Source organism: Clupea harengus, chromosome 11 (assembly GCF_900700415.2).
Source record: "Clupea harengus chromosome 11, Ch_v2.0.2, whole genome shotgun sequence".
Classification (NCBI taxonomy): domain Eukaryota; kingdom Metazoa; phylum Chordata; class Actinopteri; order Clupeiformes; family Clupeidae; genus Clupea; species Clupea harengus.
This window is the reverse complement of record NC_045162.1, coordinates 2,197,123-2,221,251: the sequence shown is the minus strand read 5'-3', so window position 1 is coordinate 2,221,251 and position 24,129 is coordinate 2,197,123. Positions and strand designations below refer to the sequence as shown.

General features: G+C 41.1%; 1 protein-coding gene across 3 annotated transcripts; it reads left to right on the top strand.

Moving 5' to 3' along the window:
- Positions 1-1,109: 1,109 nt before the first annotated feature.
- Positions 1,110-22,887, top strand: LOC105899080 (carcinoembryonic antigen-related cell adhesion molecule 20-like). Of its 3 annotated transcripts, XM_031576885.2 has the most exons (10): positions 1,110-1,217; positions 1,550-1,885; positions 13,445-13,711; positions 13,810-14,064; positions 14,726-14,849; positions 21,257-21,285; positions 21,441-21,463; positions 21,787-21,946; positions 22,261-22,316; positions 22,772-22,887. In XM_031576885.2, the coding sequence occupies exons 1-10, from the start codon at positions 1,172-1,174 to the stop codon at positions 22,802-22,804; spliced, it is 1,329 nt and encodes a 442-aa protein (XP_031432745.1). In that variant the 5' UTR covers positions 1,110-1,171; the 3' UTR covers positions 22,805-22,887. The 3 variants fall into 3 exon arrangements, with proteins under 3 accessions (XP_031432745.1, XP_031432744.1, XP_042564950.1); XM_031576884.2 differs by lacking the exon at positions 22,772-22,887 and having other exon boundaries at positions 22,261-22,575; XM_042709016.1 differs by lacking the exons at positions 21,257-21,285; positions 21,441-21,463; positions 21,787-21,946; positions 22,261-22,316; positions 22,772-22,887 and adding an exon at positions 16,609-16,693.
- The last annotated feature ends 1,242 nt before the right edge of the window (positions 22,888-24,129 follow it).

Sequence of the window (24,129 nt, the reverse complement as noted above, 5' to 3'; positions counted from 1 at the left end):
AATAAAACAGCCAACAAAACGCCTGTTTGTTACCTACCCAATGTCAGATGGATGGCAGGCATAAAGTATGAGATGTGATGCTTACTGTTGGGACATTTTATTCACAGTCCAATATATAATAAGTCTACTGGAAGCCATATTTTAACTTGCCATACATTGGTAATCAGTGATGCTATTCATTCATCATGAACGGTGATCACTTGTGGCCAATGAGACCGAGCTGATAGAGTTCCACAGCAAGTTCATAATGCCCTCAGATACTAGGAAGACTTTGACGTGACAAATTAAACTATAGTTTGACTATTTCAAATCACATGGGTCCTCTATCAAAAGTGAGTGCTGATCTGTGCAATACGTTTGGTGGTCATGTTTTGATGTGAACTGATGGCCTCTTTAGTCCTCTTAGTTCTCTTGTGTCTTGGTCTTGTGTTGTCAGGTGTAAGTAGAGGAGCAGTGATTGGATCGTTACTGGCTGCAGCTGCCTTGACCGTCATCTTACTGGTTGTACTTGGCTTCAGGTTTCACACCCACAACGGGATGCTACAGTAACATTCAGTGGATTAACGTAATCTTAGGAAGATCATACATGATCTTTATCCAGGTGTTCAGATAATGCTAATCCTGTTAAATGTGTTTTGGGCACACTTTAAAGAGAAATGTGTTTTTTCACACACATCGACCTGTGGTTTTATTTTCACTTTTCATGTCTCCGTGCGTAAACAAATACGATTGGCACTGTTGTCTACACCAGAAGCAGAAACACAGTTAACACCACACACATCATTTTCACTCCATTTGAGTTGGCTGGGTCACTATTCTTCGGTCTCGTAGCACACATGTCAGTTTTTGACCACAAGAGGGAAGTAGGTATTCAGCATTCGTCTCTGCAGTGCTTCTATGACATTAACACAGATTGTTACACATTTACTAAATTAAACCTTGAGGAAACAAGCCCTCAATACAGGAAGTCAAAGTATAACAGTGAGTTCTCTGTGACACTCTGCCACAAATTTCCATTTTCCTGTCAGGAAACATCAGGCAGGTGTTCTAGTGCCTCTGATCAGCTTTACATCTTTAATAGTCAGGCTGTTTTAGGTTAAATTACGGACTGTCCCTGAGTTAGAACAGGATCAGAGAACCTGGCTCAGTCGGTTTGAGCCAAACCAGCTGAATGGATCCGCACATCTCACTTATCCTGTGTTTACTCTCAGCACTTGGTAAGAGACATTCATTTCATGGTGTGACCGTGCAGAAATAAGGACTTTGTGTGAACTCACTCATGCCTCATAGACTCATAGTCTATACCATTTTTATGCTTTTTTAAATAGGGTTTTATGCTTTTTTTATAGACTATTAAAGGACTCCCAATAATTTTCTGATTGGCTAGTGAGAATAAGCACATTTTAATAGTAGAGTACTCACTGAATAGTTTACTTATGTATTGAAACACATTGTTAAGCAAAGGTCATATCCTATTGGCAGTTTATGACACGTTCTCTACAGCCATGGTGAGATATTCATGTGACATGTTCATATTCATGTCCCTCAGGATTTTGCTCGTGCCAAAATGAGTTACTACTGAATGGACCTCTGAATGGAACAGTAGGAGGGAGTGTGGAGTTCACCCTCATTAACCCACCATCTGCACCACCTTTTAGAATCATCTTGAGTTTTAGTGGAAATAGAGAGGATATAATCTTCACTTCCATCGGTGGTGTAGAGGATATACATGCTGATTATGTTGACAGAATCTCTGTGGACAAAACCACCGCTTCACTGGAGCTCAGGGGCCTGACTCTGAATGACACTGGGCTGTATACTGTGAGAATCTCCTTCATCAGTGGTGGTGTAGAAAGCCAGGGAGAAACATCACTGACGGTGTTTGGTACGTACTTCTTATACATCTGCTGAATAAATAGTATAAGAATCATGTTACATAAGTTACATGTAGTATTGTGTTATTTGTCAATGGGACACAGAGATGCTATGATGCTAAAATGGGCCAGGAAACTTGTCACTGCCACAGTAAGCACCCCTTGAGTTAAAAAAAAACACGTATATGTGTAGTGCTAAAATGTGCTTTATCATCTTTACTTCACTACCCTCATTATACCATTACATATAGCCACTATAGACTAGTAGTATTAAGACTCCAGAACCCAGAACCCTGTTTCATTTATATAGCCAGGATACTTTTTTTCTGGATTTATTGTTTACATGTAGTTCTTCTACATTCTCAACTCTCAACTTTACTACCTAAATTAATATCTTTTGTAATCTTAATATCTTTTGTGCTTTTGTTAGTCTCCATGTATTGTTGCAGAGTATTTCATTCTAGTTCATAAGAAGAATAATTACTCTGGGGAAAATACAGAACATACTGTATTATATTCTGATTTTATAAAGATTATAAGTGTTGTATTTCCACAGGGACAGCATCATGATATTTTCTCAATTAATTTACTTTTATTGAATACTTTCTACCTTCACTAACACTAATACTATAATGTTACAATTAATACACTAATACTGCTATGTTACACTTAAGCTGCTGAGAATTAAGGATCATGTTGCCTTATATTTTAGTGTACTACCCTCTAGCTTTAAAGGAGAACTCAGTATTTTTAAATGCTGACTTTATTATGCTAGGCAGAGGCCACCTGGGAAAGGGGTCACACAGGGCTCATTGTAGCATTTCTGTCATGTTTTGTATACCCACAGTCCTTATATAATGTTTGAGTGCTTGAGTTTAGAACCAGCATGGTCAGATTGTTGTTCATCATTTGTAATGTATAGTGTGGTGAATCTGTATACTCCCATGTGATGGAATGATGGAATGTTTTGGCTTTGTGAGGCCTTACTGTAGTGTAGAGGCCAAAGACATTTTCCAGTTCCCCCGGCCTGTATTCGGGGGCCGGCCTTTATTTGTCCGTATCGACCACGCTCCCGGCTACTATCTGAAGCCCGGCCTCTAATTGAATCCCGGTCTTTATTTGAGGATTAACGGTAGTTCCAAAATTCACAAATAAATTTCAAGAGATTCACAAATATATTCGTGATTTAAAAATAAATGTCACAAGGTTAACAAATGTAAATGCTGTTGCATTTATTTACAGATAAACTAATGTGCATTTACAAACCACTCGCCATTTGTGGACATCCCTGGATTTATTTGGGAAGTTTTTGAGAATTTCTCGACGCGGCTTGATGAACAAATTAATTTTGTTTCCAAAAGGACATTCTCATAATCACATAACGTAAATTCGAGGGTATGACATTATGACATTTGTTTGTGAATCACAAAATACATTTGTGAATCGCCTGACATAATGAAATTTTGAATGAATTTTGAAAACATTGTAACTCCATAGATACAGTATCTAGTCTGTACCAAATATCACATGTACACACAATGATTATTTTGACCATGTCCCCTTGGGGTCTCCATATGTTGACTTCGTTCCTGACTAAATGCACAATTCTGCACAAAACTGGTATTTCTTTGAGACATAAAATTAATCAAAACAGGAAGTTATATATTTTAGGTGGATTAAACTGTGATGGGTGTGTTTCCCAAAAACCTGAATCTATAACTATTTTAGTTAGTGCTAATAGGAAACCATTGTTCCTGATTTGATCCAGCTATGCTAAGAGTTGTCAATGCTGTAATTAACCTCCAGAGCAAATCTCCAATGTGAAAGCAGAGGCCAATCAGAATGAGTTGGTGGAGTTCAACAGCTCTGTCATCCTCACATGCTCCGCCTCTGGCTCCTCCCCCTCATTCCGTTGGTTTAACAGGAGTGATGATGTCACAGGAAGTGACACCAGAACCCTCACTGTATTGAATGTGACTAGATATTATACTGGGCCATTCCAGTGTGAAGCATCCAATGCTATCAGTGCCCAAATGAGCTCCGAGGTCAATCTTACCATTGCTTGTAAGTGCATGATTCATTAAAATAAATATTTAAATATTATTAATTGTTTTTGTCGCATGCATGCCTGCTGACACACTTTGCTCTTCACTGGGAGATTTTATTATATTCATGCTAATTCAGGCTAATGCTAACTTGATGCAGACACAATTAAAAAAACCTTCCAGAAACATCCCATGCTGTTGAGTGTTTTGGGGCAGGGCAGGGTCTCATTTGTGCATAGAAGCTGTCAGTTAATCCACTAAAATTGAACTAAAGTTGATCCAGTAAAGTTGCAGTTCATTGTCAAATGTTTTGCAGTGTTTCCCCTAGGTTTACAGCTTTGGGGGGGGGGGGGGGCGCGGCGGGGGGCGTTGCGGCGTGGCTTCACTACACAAACGCTTAAAGGAATCATGGTGTTCATGTGTTTCTTTTAATGACAGCAGTCAATATAACAACTGAACAATTATTTTAACTACATTGAACTAAACATCGGAACATTTCTTTTTATGACAATTATCCACAAAGTGTGCAGCTTTTTTCGCTGCAGTGGTGTATCTTTCTGGGCTTCTGGAAGAACATTTTTTGAGATATTTGCGGCCTAAAATTCCTGATTTCGCAGGAGCTTTTCCAAAAAGTTGCGATGAAAGTTTTTATTTTTAGGTTTTTGTTGCAATGAAATTGCCGAAACAAGTGAAAGTTGCGATAAAAAGTTGTGAATTGTCCTCTTTGTAATCATAATTGAGTTATTTGTTGAAAAATAACTGATTAATAAACAAACATTAATTCATCAAGAACAAAACGATTGAGAAATGGTCCTCTTAATAACCTCACCAATATGCCAAACAAACATTTAGCAAAATAGGCTTTACTTATCCACAACAAAGTGCACATGTTGGCATTACAAAAGGACCAGTAAGACTGAATAAAATGTTATACATGTCTCAGCCTTCATATGACGGAAAAAAACAGCCTGTGTCACTATGATCTGTCTCGTCATCTGACGTCCTGCCTGTGTTTCTGTCGTTCTCATTGCTTATCAATCTGTTTTGCTATCCTTGTTTATTTATTTTATCCGTATAGGTGTTGATGTTCAATTTCATATATTAATTTAAAGTCGTCCAATTTCAAGTCATCCATTCTTCAACACTAGCTGCTACCTTGTCTTCAAACAGAAAGTAACGTTAAATCTCCATGGCAACAGCTCTTGAGGGTTTGGCAAATAATCGGATTATTGCTTCCTTCATTATTCACAGCAAAATAAATAATTTTCGTTACATTTCATAGATTTATTACCAGACTCTATGTAAAAAGGGACACGCACAACTCGCGGAAAATGATAAAAAATGGAAGCCAGATCTATTTCTGAATTTTTGGTGCGGACATTCTGTTTCCACGTCTGTTGTAGCCATTCTCATTGGGCCTCATTGTCGACCCTACCTAGGAAAAGATCTCTGCCGGATTCTTGAACGCCTGGAAATTCGTTTTTTAAAGCTTAAAATTGTCCATGGCTGTGCACTGATTCTTAAGCCCAATTCTGTCCGCTGGTGGGAGCGTGCTCATCTGTGTGTGCGCGCACGTGTCTGTGTGTGTGTGTTTGTGCGCATCGCAGCGGAACTCCGCCATGCGCGATACAGAGAGCAGAGAATTGTAAACGCGCGACCATGTAGAGACAGAAATTACATGCCGTCGTGTAAATAAGATAAATAACATAAGGCTATTTATTTTGTTTAATAAAAGAACAAACTATAGACCTGTTCTATAGGCAGGGGCGGTTTTAGGCACGGGCGAACCGGGCAGCCGCCCGGGGCGGCACTTTTTCATAAGACGTGGGGGGCGGCACGAGCACTTAAAAAAAAACATCTGGGCCGCGAAGCGGTTTTCTATTATCTATCATATCACTGTGTGTGGAATTGGCAAATTGGCGCCCCCTGCAGCTGCAGGCGCCTCTGCTCGCTAAGAAGGTGCCGTGGACAGATCCTGAGTGAGAAGGGAGAAGGGGGAAGGGGAGGGGGCGCGGGGGACAGTTCACCTCTGAGTCTCCCAAATGGAACGGACAAGGGGGGGTCCACTGTATACAGAGGTGTAAAAAGTACTGAAATGTTGTACTCAAGTAAAAGTACAATTACTTTGATGAAATTTTACTTAAGTACAAGTAAAATTACCCATCTAAAATCTATCAAGTAAAAGTAAAAAGTAGTTCATTTAAATGTACTTTAAGTAAAAAGTTACTTAGTTACTTTCAACAACTTGATGGGGGCCGCTCCTATATAGTGCAAAAAAGGACAAGGGGTCATAAATCCAATACAAAAACTAGTTATTTTTATTAAAGGAGAATCTTTAGAAATATAAGTGCCAATGACATTAAACATGTCAAACATTAAACATGTCAACACAACATTTAGAACTTTTGGCGAGGACATGTCAAGACATGACAGCTAAAATAAAAAGTTAAAATACCGCTGCCCCACTTAAACTTTGGTTACTTTACTTGTGTCCACCTTTAGAGCATTAGTCTACAAACTTCTTGTTGAGTTTGAGCAGCAGCTGATTTTCAAGATGAGTAGAGTTCATCCGGGCTAGCTTTGCATGAACAGCAATCCAGCACAGCTGAAGAGTCGCTCGCACGCGGGCCGAGGCAGGTAGGCCAGTATTGAGTTTCAGGGACAGTTTTTTGATATTCTGAAAGGCGTTCAGCAGATCCATATTGACTGAGACACAGGCTAGGTACCCTTCTAACTCCCCTGTACCTTCTGGACTTCATTGAGGAAAATAAATCATCTTCATCTGATGAATGTTGTCCAACTTGCTCCAGCCTCCAACATCCGGTCAAGGTGTTGTCTGACATAGACTAGACCTGTAGAATGACAAACAACATTTCTGACAATTAAGTATTGAGGCTGCCATCAAGATTCAAGAGTGCATCATAACACAGAAATAGCTATAAATAGCTACTGAGATGACAGACCTACAGTATACAGAATTATAGCATTATTTTCTATTTCTACATGCATCACAATTCATAATCCTCAATTCTTGCTAACCGGGGACCCCTTAGCATGAACATGAAAGACGTGCACGTTGCAAAGCCACCACTTATCGTTATCAATATCTGACTAAAACATCGTGATAAATTGCAGATAACGACATACACATTGACTTGTCCAACTGTCTGAAAACGATGGTGTTGCGCATTCACATTGTTCTGTTTCAAGGCATGGGAGGCAGCCAAATGATTAGCCTAATATCAGTTTATGTGGTGTATTTCATTGCTGATGACTGATCTGCAGTTTTTAACACAATATGAGAGACTGAACATAATAATTCTATGACCTGAAACGAATGGTAAGACAGGAATGGTATTATTAGTCTATTGGATGACCGCTGTCGACGTTAGCATACTCAGGTCGGTTTGCAAGTGCTAGCCAAAATTAGGCTACTACCTACTAGTGCCATGAAACGCATATTTTGCTTAATGGAGCAAAGCTAACTAAATTGACAAAAACGCTGTCTGAACTACTAATGGAAAGGGACAAATAATGTACTTACCAAACACATGCTTGCGCAGATTAAAGATGAATTTGTATAAGCGAGAAGGAGGTGTCTGACTGACGGATTAGGCACAGTTTACACAGCATATAGCTGTTGCCTCTTTACGTTGGAAGGCAAACTGCTTGCTGAGATGTGGCCACGGGTTTTCTTCATCTTCTTTAATTTCAACTGGCGGAAAGTTCGGTGCTTCAGCTTGTTGGTGGTCCGCAGCTTGTTGGGTAGTCCCACTATCATCTTCCTCCATATCTATCTCTCGTGACTCGGCCACCGTACTGGGCTTGCATCGACTCCATCATCCACCTCTAATGCAGCATCACCACTGAGCAGTGAGCATTGTGGTGCGCGATTCCTGCCTTGAACTATGTTTTTTTTTTTACTCAGTAACGGATGTCATTTCCAATGTAGCGAAGTACAATACTTCAGTCAAAATCTACTTAAGTAAAAGTAAAATTACCGATTTAAAAAACTACTTAAAAATTACAAAGTACACAAAAAAACTACTCAATTACAGTAACGTGAGTAAAAGTAATTCGTTACTTTACACCTCTGACTGTATAGCAGTCACACCTAGACTTTCTTCCAAATAACGCACATTCATAACATTATAATTACAGGCCTATAATTCCTGCACGTTTTCGTTTTTCTGAATTGTGTGAAATGGCTTATACAAATAGGTAATACAGAACGATTATGTGGTCACCAAGGGCAAGGCGAATTGGTGGAAGGAGACCACTGACTGCTTCAACTTATCCAACTGGTGAAGGTAGTAGTTAGCAGAGTATAGATAGATAGATAGATACTTTATTTATCCCGAGGGAAATTGAATACATCTTTTACAGAGAAGTCTATTACATTGTGTTTTCAGTCACGTGTAACTTAACCTACATTCCTATTAAGGCAACCAGCTAATGTTGAGCACCAACATAATTGTTTGCTAGCTAGCGTGAGCTAGCTGATTTGACCATAGGGTATGAACATGTTCATTCATCTGACACTAGGCTAAAGTGTTAGCGAAATCCCGCTAGCCACAACTAAAGAATATAGCTAGAATATAACAGCATACAGAGTACTAGTATAATCTTAATAATGAACAGGTCGATAGCTAGCTGGTTAGACCATAGATTTCCTTTTGACACAACTATACTAGCAAGCGTTAGCGAAATCCCGTTAGCCACGATTAGCTAACTCAACTAACCATAATGCATGTTGAGTGCTTGCACAACCTAACTTGCAGAGAGCTGGTTAGCTAACATTAATGTACATGATGTGTGGATTGATTCTCTTAAATTTGTTATTCAAATGTTCTATTGAAGGATTTGTAAAATTGATACATTTAAGTTTGTCTTTCACTTATATTGTTATAATAAAAAATAAATAAGAATTCTTTTTTTTTTCCGGCGGGGGGCGCTCAGAGGGGGTCTCGCCCAGGGCGTAATTCCATGTAGAACCGCCACTGTCTATAGGAAAGGTAACCTTAAATTACTTCCGTTGTGATCTGGCGCTTTATAGAAAATAAAATTGAACAAAATTAACTTGACCTTCCAGGGGGGGCGGGGGGGGGGGGGGGGGGGGGGGGGGGGCGGGGCCCCCCTAATATAACGGTAGGGGAAACACTGTTTTGACATGGCAAGCATGTAGTACCTTGGTTATCATGTAGTTAACACAGGTTGTGTCATAAACCCCAAGACTTATTTTTATGAATGACCATGATAACATAGTGAGCAAAGGAGTTAGTTTAGGTAAAAGAATGACAGTTTGTTGTGATGAACTAGAGGCCAATTTTGGGATGTCCAACAGAAGAGCACAACTAACAAAGCAAATATATAGTTGTATAATATCACATATAGTATATACTAGTATAGTCAGGGCCGGCGATTGCTATAGGCGAACTAGGCGACTGCCTAGGGCGACAAATGGGTTGGGGGCGCCCTCTAGCGTCGCCCTTGGACCTACTTCCCATTAAACATAGTTAGAATAACAAGCAAATAAAAACATGTTTATTAATCATGATCATCCGAGGGCGCCCCTTCAGCCCTACGTTTACTTCAACCTGATTTTTAGATTGAATTGATGGTTATTGTCGATAGGGGGGGCGGTTGCGTTAAGTTACGTTACGTTAGTTATGTGAGGGCTCCTGCACATTGCCAGGGTGGGGTGAGCCGTGAGCGTGTCAGCTACGTGACATTCGCAAAAATGAAGCGGTCAATACCATCTGGAGCACAGGGACGAAAACGAAGAAAGGAAGAAGAGGAAAAGAAAGCCAAGTATAGAGGTAAGTCTTCTCATCTCAGCCATTAAGGTGTCAAACGAAATACATGTAGTATTGTGCATCACCTAATATTGGACGTTTCATTGCTGTCACTTAGGCTAGCTATAGCTAGCTAGCGACTGTTACTTTGCTAATTTGCTACGTAGGCTATTACTAGCAAACGTAACTTCACTGATAACCTACATGGATGTAAATGTCAAAAGACCAGTATCTGGATAACGTATGCTAGTTATGAAAAGTACAGTTGCTGTCTACATTAATTATAAATGGCATAAGTTCTGTTTAGTGACTGTTCACAACTAGCAGGTGCACACACAGTAACCATTTTGGGGATAGTGGTGGTGTTCACCCTTCTGTACAGTTCCTCCCCAGGAATATACTAAACATTTTGTTTATTTTTGTTTTAAATTGGCCAGATGCACTCAGGCAATTTTTGCAGAGGCCGCTGTAGAAAGGACGCCTGATTCGCCTCCCTCTGAACTTTGTAAGTAGCCACACAACTAGTACTACTGTTGCTGTTTTTGTTATTGTTATTATTATTAGCAATTATTACTTTAATAATCACATCACATTAATACTACTAATTGTAATCAGTAGCCTAGTATTATTTAGCCTTGTGGCAGTAATTGTAATATATCTACTACAAGTTACATGGTCAAAATGTATTTGTACAATGCAACTATGTGGTAGGATGATAGAAATGACCAAATGCAACTGTGTAACGAACAGCATGGATGAACTCTGTGTTTAAATACAGCTGCAGGAGAAGGGACATCCAGTAGTACTCAAGGGGCCAGTAACACACAGGCCAGGAACACACAGCCTGCATCAGGTGAGTCTATTTAATAGTATTTATTCAAGCCACATCCATACTTTAAAGTACAATAGAAACATGTTAGCATGTATTAAATACAATAGCTTGTTTTCTTAAAGAAGTTCAACCACATTCATGATCATTTCACTTATTATATTAAACACTGCTTGTCTGGCTATACAATATGCTTGAATACAGGTGAAGGTGAAGGGACATCCAGGACCACATCAAGCACTCTGGGCACCAGTGAAACTACACTGCCGCCTGCAGACACCTCACCCTCCACAATTCCTGCTATCCAGGGAGAACCTATAGATCCTGCTGACTGGCCAGCTGTGATCCGGTAAGGACAGAGTTAGTTTGCAGAGGACCATACCAGACCAGTCCAGACTTTACATTTCCAAAAAGAGATGATGGGAGAAGCTGCCACCACAACCACTTCTACAGGAAATTAGTAAATGGGGAGAAAATCAAGAGAAGCTGGCTTGTATATTCAAGGAAAAACAATACTCTGTATTGCTTCTGCTGCAAGCTCTTTTCACAGAAAAATGACCACCTCATTAGGAGTGGCCTAAATGACTGGAAGAATTGTAGTGAGGTATTTGAGATATTTTGTAGAGGTATGTACCGTATCCATAAAAGCACTTTTGTTTGTAGAGGGTATAGTTAGGGTATAGAGGGTCATAATTTGCTTAAATGTCCTTACAGGTGCTTAAGAGTGTTTTGCACAGTTTATGGAGTTAACTGAATCCTAACTTTGAGTGTGTAATAAATTATTTAAACTAATAAAAAAGAAAATGTTCTGAAACTATTCTGGTGTTTGTTGTCCATGCAACATTTATTGTTGAACTGCAATGTAGAATAGTATAATTATAAGTGGGTGAAAAACTGCTATGCAAAGTTAAGTGATGTTAAGTATTGTGTGTGGGGGGGGGGGGGCGCAAAACTCAATCTCGCCTAGGGCAACCAAAGGGCTAGAGCCGGCCCTGAGTATAGTATACTATATCAAGCTATTTAAAACACGTATCAGCCTATATCCATCCAAGGAATCAACATTTTTCTATAGGAGCAAAGATCCCTCCCAGTGAGCTAAGTGTGAAGGCAACTGTAAATATATAAACCATATTAAAATGATAATGAAAAGTAATACTACTAGTACTATTTAATTACAGATGGCCCAGATAGTGCAGTAGTCACAGTGAAACCTCCAGACTCATTCTACAGCTCAGGCTCTGACATCACCCTGTCCTGCTCTTTCTGAGTCCAAGCCTGCTGCCCAGTTCCAGTGGGCTCTGAATGGAACCCTGCTGGGTAGAGAGGGACCAGAACTCAGACTGGAGAACGTTCAGGCCAATTAGAGCGGTGCCTACAGCTGCCGGGCCTATAATAGTAAAACCCACAGGTCTAAAACATCATCACTATCAACAATCATTGTGCTTGGTAAGCCCAAAGAAGAGTAATTCAACTGACATCTTCTGACAAAGAGACAGAGAGAGATGTGAGATGTGTGAGAGAAATCATGATCAATATTTAACATTATTAATTATCTGTCACATATTGCTTCCTACACTATACTTGAGCCTTTAGAGGTCAGTTATGAGGTTTGTTCTTACTTGATTAGTGTGAGTATTAAATCTTACTTTCACACCGGCCCTCTCTGGTTAAGACTACCAACGCCTGATGTTTAGTCTCCTGTGTATTTCTATGGTAGGGCAACAAAAGGTTTTTGGTCTGGAAAGTCCAGGTATTTAACATGTACATGTCTGTGTATCCATTTCCTCATCTCCTTGTCTGTCTCCTCATGTACGGTGCTGTTAAGAAAATCCCCTCTCATCTCTAAAGTGTTTCATTATCTTTATCTCTCCATTCTCTCCCATTAGACACCACATCTGTCTTTACCACTTTCCTCTCCATTTCTCATGCTTCAGTCTTACTTTGTCACACTGTTCACTCTGCACCTCTTTCAGTCTGCCTCTGCCAAATGTGTGTTCCTCTCCATTTTTGTCACACTGTTCACTCTGCACCTCTCTCGGGTTTACACTGTTTACTTTGCCCCTACCAAATGTTTCACAGAGCTGTTCAAGTTGAATAGGTAAACTATTAATCCTGTTGTATCTTATCAATATGGCAATATATTATACCAGTAAGAAGCAACATTCCTGCTCAGAGGTCATTTCTGCTGTTGACTAATAGCTTCATTATCAGATATCAGAGTTTCAATAACATGACATTGCTTTATTGATTTTTTAAATGATCAATTAGCATCTCTTAATATAAAGTGCACAGGCATGCACTGGATGAAGGGACTTTACTGGCAGAACTGAAGGGATGGGCTGTATTGGTTTAGCTGTTGAGTTTCCATCTTCTATATTCCAATTACATTGCTGGCAATACCCATGAATATGAATCAAGAGTTTCAGCAGGTACATCTCCTTGTGTCAGACCTGATGCTGCAACAACCCGTACTGAGTTTAGAAATTGGACTGATATTGCACATGGCCTCTAAAATGCTCACGAAAATATCAAAGTTTGTCTTGTGAAGTTATATATTGAGGAACAGATTGATTTTAGTCATGTGGGTCTCTTTTATTTCTGTAACATAATGAATGAATACTCAGTTGTTATGCCTTTCACAATATGTTATGGCATTCAAGATATTACTGTCTATTTTCACACCTTCCATTAATGACTAATGGTTCTTCCTTATTACTAGAGTGTGTTTTAGCTTGGAGAACTAGCATGTCTTCTCATAACTGCAATCCTTTTAGAAGCATTATTTCAAACAGCCCACAAGGCAAGATGTCTCAGCATGTGTGGTTTGATGTAAATGAAATCTTAAACAGTTTAAACCTGATAGTCATTTACTTCTGTTCCCTTCTTTTTCACTTCACACAGAGAGAATCTCTGGTGCTGCCATTACAAGCACTGATGGCATCCTGATAGCAGGTGAGAGTTCTGTCATCTTAACCTGCGATGCCCAGGGCTCCATCATCACCAGAGGGTGGAGAAAGGATGGCAATCCTCTGTATGGAGTTAACATCGATGAGCTCAACAGAACAGTTTCCATCAGCCCAGTAAAGAAAGAAGACAAAGGAGACTACACATGTCAAGTCAGCAACCCTGTCAGCTCTGAGACCGTCTCTAAAGGACTGATTGTGAACTGTGAGTGTCAACTATGTTTTGGACTAATTTAAGCTATAACATGTGTATTAAACTTGGTTGAAATGTGTTTTGTTACTGGCTTATATCTGTGGTTACAGATGGACCAGAGAAAGTAAACATTATGGGAGAAGGAGCCATAGAGATCGGTAGTCCAGTTCATTTGACCTGTACTGCTGAGTCCGTCCCTGAGAGCACCTACACATGGGCATTTAATGGGACAGAAACAAGTGTGACTGGAGCTTCATACAGCAAAGAGCCGAGTGAATATGAAGACAGTGGAACCTACACCTGCACTGCTTGGAACAGCATCACCAAACACACAGACAATGCAGTTTTTAAACTGTCTGTCAAAGGTAATACATTTTGAAGAGACCTGGGGTGTTTATCAGAATGCTATGATATACTAGTTCTTCATGATAATTATGTGCACAAATAAATATTTGTCCATGAATATATCCACAAATAACACCAGTAACAGAATGCCCCAAGTAACTTGTTTTACAGAAAGCGATTTTGGCTTCCTGGCTAGCTGGCTAGTGGAATTGTGCCTCACAATGCAATTAGCACTGGTTTCTGTGACACAGACTGGAAGAGATATTTAGGAGGGTTAGTTCATCGCCAGCCAGATGGGCAAAGTAATGGGTCAGACCAGACACAGGATGATGAACCTTTTTGAAATTGAATTTGAAACCATTTTTTACAGAACTTTTTCCTTCCTGTCCCTACATTTCTGTCTCTCTGTACCTGGTACAGTGAAATAGGAGCCAGTACCAGGTCTTTCCAGATTTTTCAGAAGAGAACACATCATATTTATATAATATACAACCTATATTTTCTTTACATTTACAGCTTTGAATGTGAGTGGAGGTAGACCTTCATGATGCACACTCTAATTCTCTGAAATCCATTTGAAATCAGTATTATGAAGTGTCATTCACTGACACAAATTCATTCCTTTTGTAAACTTGTAAGATAATTAATAATAAGCGATATATGCTTTTTTTGTCTCCTCAGCACAGGGGTCCCTTGGTGGAGCAGGTGGATTGTCAGATGGGGCTATAGCCGGAATAGTAATAATGATCATCTTAGTGGTTGCAGCTGGGATTGGAATTTCCATCTTTCTATGGAAGAAAAAAGGGTGAGTTCACTTTTCCATTAACTTACACAGCCTGACCACCTACAGTATATAAAGTTAAATTGTATCTGAACTATGGTAGTGTATCGCTTGTCCATGATTACAGTTCCTCCTCATATTCTATCACCCTCTTTTGTAATGCATCTAAAGCACCTTTTGCTAAACTGGGGTACACGTAACCCCAGGGGTACGCAAAGGGGGAAAAAATGTGATTTGCATTTTCAGAGTGTAACAGCCCATTTTCAAACTTACCTATAAATAGACATGACATCTTAAATAGTCTGAATAGCCCAGTCACACTGGCAAAAATACACTCACGTATTCATTGTAGTGTTCAGCAAAATAATTACACTGCCAAAAATAGCTACAGGTAGGTTGGTCAAAACATAGGCACAACGGTTAGCTCCCTCATCAGAGTTAATCCCCGGTCCAGAGAGACCCCAACCGCTACTACTAGTAGAAGGCCTACAATCGAGGATGCACCTGCCGGCGACAGCAACCCAGGTTGCTCTTCCAAGTCTACCTCGGATTAGGATTTTTGCAGCAGTACAGTTGTTGCTAGCCAAGCTACTAGCTTTATTGTGTGCAAATCAACTCGGTGTGATAGACATTGTCAAACGCGACATAACAACGCACCTCAGTGAAAAGACTTTGATGCCCTTTGCCACAACGTTCTTTTGTGAGAGTGGGTTCCCAGCTCTGATGAGCATGAAAACAAAATACAGGCACAGACTGTGTGGAAAACGATTTAAGACTTTCTCAAATTCAGCAAGACATTGCAGAGTTATGTGCATCCTCTCAAGCACACCCCTTCTCATTAACCTGTGGTGAGTGTGTGTGTATGTGTATGTGTTTGGGGCGGGGGGCTTACAAACATGAAAACTAAATATTAATGCGGGGGAGGGGTAACTAGCTGGATATTGAATGTCTGAAGGGGTACGCGACTAAAACGTGAGATAGATGAATAACTAGTACCTAGGGATTGGCAAGAGTTATCATGTTCCGTGCCGCATGAACTGAATACGCAATGGCTTAGAGGCAAATCATTAGCTTTACTAATGGAGTACAGTAGCAACTGATTACCACATGTATATAAGCTAGAACAGTGGACCCGAACTTCCTAGTCTAACGTGATTGGCTGTCAGAACACAACACAGCCCAATATACTACATCCCCCCTCTTAGCTAAACAGAAGTACACAAACATATTCCATGTAGTATTCCTATCCCCAAGCAAACATTGAATACATTATTTAACACAGTGACTGCAAATAAACCATGTACTCATACAGCTGACAACATCGCTGTATATTACTCAGCCAAGCTACTAAAGTATGTAATCCTGCAGTCGAGTTGGCAGTTTCACGTTTCTTCCTGCCCTGGTTGGCTGGCCTGTGCCGGTCTCTGTGTCAGGCCTTGGTCCTGGCTCATCATGTGTCCCCATTCTGCCCTTGCTCACTCTCATGGTCGCACTCAGAGTGTGGGCCTGTGGTTTCGTCATTGTCTCCATGCACAGCAACTCGGTCAGGCCTGAGATGCCTGCGGTTTCTCCTGTATCGTGCTCCTGTTGGTGTGATGATGTCATAGGATCTCGGCTCATCCCTGATTCTCTCTACTGTTGCTGGCTGCTATCCTTTTGTTGTCTGCATGCACACTCTCTCACCCTCCTTAAAGGGACTAAGCGGTGACGCTGCCTTGTCATAGCTGTGCTTTTGGCGAAGCTGCTGTCGTCTGACTTTGCTGGACATTCTCTGGTATTGCAGGTGCCAGGGCTGCCTTGCTGGCAGGGAGATCGGAACGAAGGACACGCCCCATCAGCAGTTGAGCCGGTGAGTATCGGGGTGTTTCTGAAATGCAGCAGAGCCATGTGAGGGTCAATACCCGTCTGTGTCGTGGCTTTCAACATGTTCTTCACTGACTGAATGGTCCTTTCAGCCAAGCCATTTGACTGTGGGTAGGCTGGGCTGGAATGCGTTATCTTGAAACCCCATTTCTTTGCGAACTGGGCCGTCTCGGCACTGGCAAAGGGTACATGATCTGCAATCAGCTCAGTGGGTATACCATGCCTAGCAAAAACACCCTTGAACTTGGCTATCACAGTACCTGACAACTTCAGGACCTCAGGATACTTGGAAAAGTAATCCACTATTAGTAAGAAGGAGCGTCCTTGAAATTCAAAAATGTCAGCCGCTACCTTCGCCCATGGTGTATCAGGCACTGCGTGAGGAAGGAGGGGCTCCTTCTGGTTGTCAGGCAGCTTCTCTTGGCATGAGGGGCATGATTCAACCATCATTCTGACATCCTCTGTGAGACCAGGCCAATACATCACAGCTCTGGCGTGTGCGCCAGGGAGCGCTGGATGCCCTGGTGTGCAGTGTACAGCCGCCTCAGCATCTCAGCTCTGAGGCTTCTGGGGATGATCATGCGGAGGTTGACCATTAGCAAGCCATCTGCAATGTAGATGTCATTCTTAGCATGCCAATATGGCTGTGCTTCTAGTGGAAGGCACTTCTTCCTGTCTGGCCACCCTCGCTTGTGAAGACTCACCAATGTCTGCATCTCGCGGTCGGTCTCTGTTGCTGCTCTCAGTTGCTCCATGACAGACCCACCCAGAGGAGTCATTGCACTGATGTCATACACAACCCTTTCGTCCCCCATCTCACATTCTTCTTGCCTGGCAATTGGTGGGACAGCTCTGGAGAGCGTGTCAGCTACCGCCATGTCCTTGCCAGGGGTGTAGGTGATGTGAATGTCATACTTCTGTATCTGGAGTAGCATTCTTTGGAGGCGGGCGGGTGCTTTGCAGGGCTTGTGATCAGACTGGACTTTGACAGTGACGCCGTAGACATATTGGTGAATTTTTTTCAGCGCAAACACTATAGCCAGGAGTTCTTTCTCAATCTGAGCATAGTTCTGCTCAGCTGTAGAGAGGGCTCTGGATGCGAAAGCTACAGGGCGCTTACCCTGCATTAGTACTGCTCCCAGGCCATCTTTGGACGAGTTGGCTTGTATTTCAACTTCCTCTTGTGGGTTGAAAAACTTTAGCAGTGATGTGTTGGAGATGGCTGCTTTCAGGCTGTTAAGTGCTGCTTGGTGCTCTGGGTGCCATTGCCACATCATATCTTTTCTGAGCAGCATTCTGAGCGGAGCAGTCAGAGTGGCTTCGTGCGGGATATACTGGGCAAGATATCGTGTCATGCCCAATAACCTCTGTAGACCCTTTTTGTCTCCAGGTGGAGGCATTGCTGTTATTGCTGCCACTTTGGCGTTATCTGGTCTGACTCCTTCTGCGCTGATGATGTGCCCCATGTACTTCACTTCACTCACAATGTACTGGATTTTGTCAGCATTGAATTTCACATTCAGCTTGACAGCTCTGTCCATCACCTGTTGTAGGATGTTATCATGTTCTTCCTTTGTGGCTGCTGCAATTATCATGTCATCTGCAATAATGTGGACTCCAGCAATGTCAACAAAACTTTCAGTATTCGTTTGCTGAAACACCTCACTTGAACTTTTAATCCCAAACGGCAGGCGCGTAAACTGGTAGCGCCCCCAGGGGGTGTTGAACGTGCACAGGTCAGCTGACTCATCATCAAGCTTTATTTGCCAATACCCATCCTTTTCATCAAGAATTGTAAACACAGTCTTTCCTGCTAACTGGCATTGTACATCCTCGGGTGTGGGTATGGAGTAGTGTTGGCGAAGCACTGCTTTGTTGAGGTCCCTCGGGTCCAAACACACCCGTAAGGTACCATTTTTCTTTTCAGTTATAACGAGGCTGCTCACCCATGGTGTTGGCTTTGTTACCTTGCGACACACACCTCTCTGTTCTTGAACGGCCAGTGTGTCTTTTAGCCTATCCAGCACAGCAAATGGGATCTTCCTGCATCCATGGACAACAGGGGGCACCTTTGAACCAACATGGATGTGGTGTATGCCTGGAAATTCACCCAGTCCCTGGAACACGTCGGGATAGCGCTGGAGCAGCTCCTCTTTGGTCCGGGGTGGAGTTTGCCGTGTTAATGTCTCTACTTTTCTGACGAGATCAAGTCTCACACAAGCATCTCTGCCAAGCAGTGGCGTGTCGGATGTGTCAGTCACATAGAAGTGTAGGAGGGCCTGCTTGTGTTGGGAGTTCACATGCAACGTGAGTATACCCTTGGGCTTGATGCGGGTGCCGCCATAGGCTACCAGTACAGTGTTTGTCTTCTTCAGTGTATGTTGCTTGGGCATTATATTTGCTATTGATTGTGGCAGCACGTTGGCTTCAGCCCCTATGTCAAGCTTGAAGTTGACCGTTTGCCCACCCACTCGGAGCGATGTGCGCCACCCAGTGTCTTTAGAGCGAGCCTGTGCTCGTGTGACAGCACCAATGAACAGTGCATCCACACCCATGCTTTCTGTATCAATGGGTGCAACATCAGATGCTGATCGGCACACGGCTGCAAAATGGTTTCTCTTGCCGCATTTTCTACATTCCACATTGAACGCGGGACAGTTCCTGGGCTTGTGCATTCTGCCACATCTGTCGCATGTCTTCTCCTGCTGTTCACTGGTCGGGCTCGCACGCGATCTTGATGTCTGGCGTTGCCACCCACGTTTCTCTATTGCAAGCACCTCTTGCTCTGTGCTACCACTAGCCGCCATGACTTTGGCCTGAGCCTGTGTAACTTCCTTGGTGCGGCATATGTCGATGGCTTTGGTTAGAGATAAGTCTGAGACAATTAACAGTTTCTCCCTGAGACGTGCATCCGAAACACTGAACACAATTTTGTCCCTGAGCATTAAATCCTCAGTGTCTTTGAACTCACAAGTGCATGCTCTCTGTCTCAATTCCGTGACAAACTTGTCAATGCCAGTATGTTCATGAAACTGATGTGCCCAGAATTGGTGCCTTTCAAAAACAGTGTTCCTACGTGGTGCACAGTAATTTTCAAAAGCTTGTATTACCTCGTCCATTGTTTTGTTGTCGTTATCTTCATAGGTAATTTCCAGCGTGTTGTTGATCTCCAACGCATCCTCACCAATGCAGTGTAGCAGCACGGCTATTTTCCGACCTTCTGCTTTGTCATTAAGTCCACTAGCCAAGAGATAGAGGCGCAATCTTTGCTCCCATCTTCGCCAATTTTCTGCAAGGTTTCCCGTCAGGGACAACGGTGACGGCGGAGTGAATGATTGCATCGTTACAGAGTGAAACAGTCTGCCCTCGTACTCACTGCAGCGTTAGAGCGTGCTAGCAACGATGGTTGTAGACTAGCTGTCCAAGCAGGCTATCCACGCAGGCTATCCACAGGCAATTCACCTTCACTCCAGGCGAAAATGTTCAGCGGTTCGCTACTTCTGACACCATATCATGTTCCGTGCCGCATGAAATGAATACGCAATGGCTTAGAGGCAAATCATTAGCTTTACTAATGGAGTACAGTAGCAACTGATTACCACATGTATATAAGCTAGAACAGTGGACCCGAACTTCCTAGTCTAACGTGATTGGCTGTCAGAACACAACACAGCCCAATATACTACAAGAGTAACGTCTCTAATGTCAGTATTTGTTCAACGTATAGAGTAATTACGTTCGTACATTGAGTCAATTTCGAGTCAAACTTTCAGTTCCCCTTCCTGAGAATGTCCAAAAAACATTTCACCAGTTTTTCACCAGTGGTTATGTCTGGTGATATATAAGGAGATCTCAGGACATGGCCTCCTATCAACTCAACCAAATTTACATGGCCACCGTATGGGATTTAATCAATAACCTTGTCAAATCTCCAAATTTGGCACAGATAATCTTTAGACCGAGCTTCATGAAAAGATATTTTTTTTACAGCCTATCGAATTCAACGGTCAACCTGCCAAACAGGGAGTGAGCTCAAATCTCGAGTAATCTTTGGTGAATTGACATGAAACTTGCTGTGAGTGCTTACAGTCATGCCTTTGACACAATGACATCAGGTTCCCATGGCAACACTGGCCTGCTAGGCTGCATGGCCCCTCATTGCTGCTTGCAGCTATACGTTTGATTCATTCATTCATTCTATTGATTCAATTCTATTCTTATTGATGGAGAAGGCACCCAATTCAATTGATTTCATTTAAACAAACATAATAACTTCCTGCAGTTAGTTTGTGGGATTGTTAGGTTTAAAAAGTATCAATTTGTATTATGCTTCTGTAATCACCCTTGTATATTAAAGCAAAATATCTTTCAAACAAGCTTTAGGTCCATATTGTGGGATTTTAATGCACATTCAGAGTGTAGAATGAATTAGTAATTTTAGTCTCAAAGAGATGTACTGTCCTTTAGTGATTACTTTTTCCTTCTGTATGCTGTGTTTGTGTGTGTGTGTGTGTGTGTGTGTGTGTGTGTGTGTGTGTGTGTGTCCTGTCTGGACCCTACAATAACAGGAGTTTGCCTGGAGATCCTACAAGAAGAGGTTCTAGTTGATTGTATTACATTACTTATTTTGTCTCCTGCAAGATAATCACAAGCTTTTTGTCATTCATATTCCCTAAATGTTATTTTTTCTAAAGTAATGTTTGCAGTTATACATATCTTATAGCATAAACATCTCATTTGTCTCTCATTCAGATGAGGCAGTCTATGAAATACCTGTGAGTAAAATCAATTACAATTATTATTCATTTAACAATTCCACAATTTCATCAAAGCATTTAAGCTTATATAAGTAGTATACCTGGTGTATAAATAGTATACCTGGTAAATATGGTTGATTTCCTGGATGTGGAACCCATGACGTTTGTGTTATCACCAAGAACAAATTAAGCCTCACGTAATATGTGAAAACATTATCATGAATGACATTCGTTTGGATTTGATTATATACACAGCCTTTCTGATTCATATCATTACAGTGAGATATAAATTAAATATTTATGCTTTAAAATGCTCTATGTTGTGCTATGTTACCCAAAAGGACACCCATACCTACGCAAATACTATGAGAAACCCAGAACTACTGGGTGGACCTGCTCAGGTGACACCCAATTCAGCTGGTAGAAATCCTCAGCAGGCACTCAGACCATGCAGCAGAAAAGGTGGTGACTCAACATCAAGCATCAACCAACATCAAGCAGGTCTGAATCAAAACTGAGGAAAATTAAACTGCAAGTCACATTATTTTACACTATTGTATGTTTTCAGCTGTCATGGTACTGAAAAGCAATACAGTCACCAGCTTTCAAGCTTTCTTCTCTAGAAAGTAGAATTTGACATATAATGTAAACACTTTCAGCGGAAAATGAAATATAGACATAAAGACACCATAAATGCCAATAATGTCATGAAATAGGGTTTGGTCATCATGTAGGGACATTCAGTTGAAAAGGAAATCTTAAACAAAGAAATAATGAACACAAATCTCAACCAAATGACTTCCTGTCTGTTTCAGGCTTGGATGGTCATGTGTATGAGACCCCTCTCCCTGCCCACTCATTTCCTTCTACAGTGAGTACACAAATGCCTTGCACTTTTGAAATCAGTTTGTTTTCCTTCTACCGTGAGTACACAAATGCCTTGCACTTTTGAAATCAGTTTGTTTTCCTTCTGCAGTGAGTACAGAAATGCCTTGCACTTTTGAAATCAGTTTGTTTTCCTTCTGCAGTGAGTACACAAATGCCTTGCACTTTTGAAATCAGTTTGTTTTCATTCTACAGTGAGTACACAAATGCCTTGCACTTTGAAATCAGTTTGTTTTCCTTCTACTGTGAGTACACAAATGCCTTGCACTTTTGAAATCAGTTTGTTTTCATTCTACAGTGAGTACACAAATGCCTTGCACTTTTGAAATCAGTGTGTTTTCATTTGTAACTTCAGAATAATTTCAGACCCCAAAACAGAATATGCTTGATTGAGTTATATCACTCACTTTTTGTTACTTTATCCAATATGTATCTGAACAGGTCTATGAAACCATAATAGGAAAACCTGAGTGACAGGCCTATGACCTCTACCTGTGTGACACAAACATCAACGGAGACAGTTCATTTCAGAGGAGGCCTGCTGGTGTGAAAAAAAGATTGCTAGAGATAATCAAATAATATACCTGATTAACTCATCCACAGCATGTTGAACTATATAATCCTGTGAGTTTGTTTTCAATAAATATTAATCCTGTTACTGATGAATGCAAAAGCCACACACATGCCTACATTACAATATTCTTGTGTTGAAATTACACAGATATTTTGTTATAATGAAGAAATAAGCACAGAAATTTTGTTATGATGAATAAAGAAGCAAGTATAAGGACCTTATCTTTTGAGGAAGTGTATCGCTGTGTTTTTATAACGCCTCACTTTAGTCAGTCATTGACACATTTGGAGAGTTCAACTGAAGTGGCTTTGACAGACAGAGGACCAACAGATTCCATCTCACCAAATAAATAAACGTACAAAGTCAAGATATCACTCATGCATTACTGATAGACATAACCTTTAAAGTAAAATAAAACCCTTCACAGCGTTCGAGGGAGAAAATCAACACACTCCTAATCCACATAATGTGTACTACAATACCAGACACCCGCTTGATCTGTGTGTGATCAGAGAGAATCCAATCATATACTACATTAACACATCTACAGCACGTTTATTTTCAATTTCTTGAAACTGATGAATGCAACGACTACATACATGCCTTCATTACAATATTGCTGTGTCAAAGAGTTTTCTGTAATGACAAGTGTAAGGACCAAACTGAGTTTTTTTAGTTGGTGCTCTGTTGACGATGTGTGTCACTGCGTACAGCCTAATTTGAGTCATTAACATGTATTTGTAATGGTCAACTGAAGGGTCTGAGAGAGAGGAAATACCTATCTAATCTCACCAAATCAATAATGTCAAAAATGGATGTCACTCACTGATTACTGTGGGGAAATAAAACCTTGTTGGTTTCAGAGGGTGACCCGATCCAACACTGATCACATGGCATTGTTTACATTCCCACTCACCTGCATAAACAGAACAAGGAAATACATGACAGTACAGTAGTACATTTGGTATCTATTCATTCAGGCCTGACTATGACCTTCTGTTTCATATAGCATCATCGACATCAAGTGTCCCTGTGCCCTGACAGACTGCTAGACACATTATATCATTACAGAAGCATTAAAAGGCTTGTTATATGCAAAACAAGTTTAAAGTGATCATATAGTAGAATATAGTTTGTCCTCCAAATGATGAGTCAGTGTTTTCTAAAATTGTAATCGCTGCTATAACTAACAGTGAAAATATTTTTGTTTGTTTGTTTGATGGTC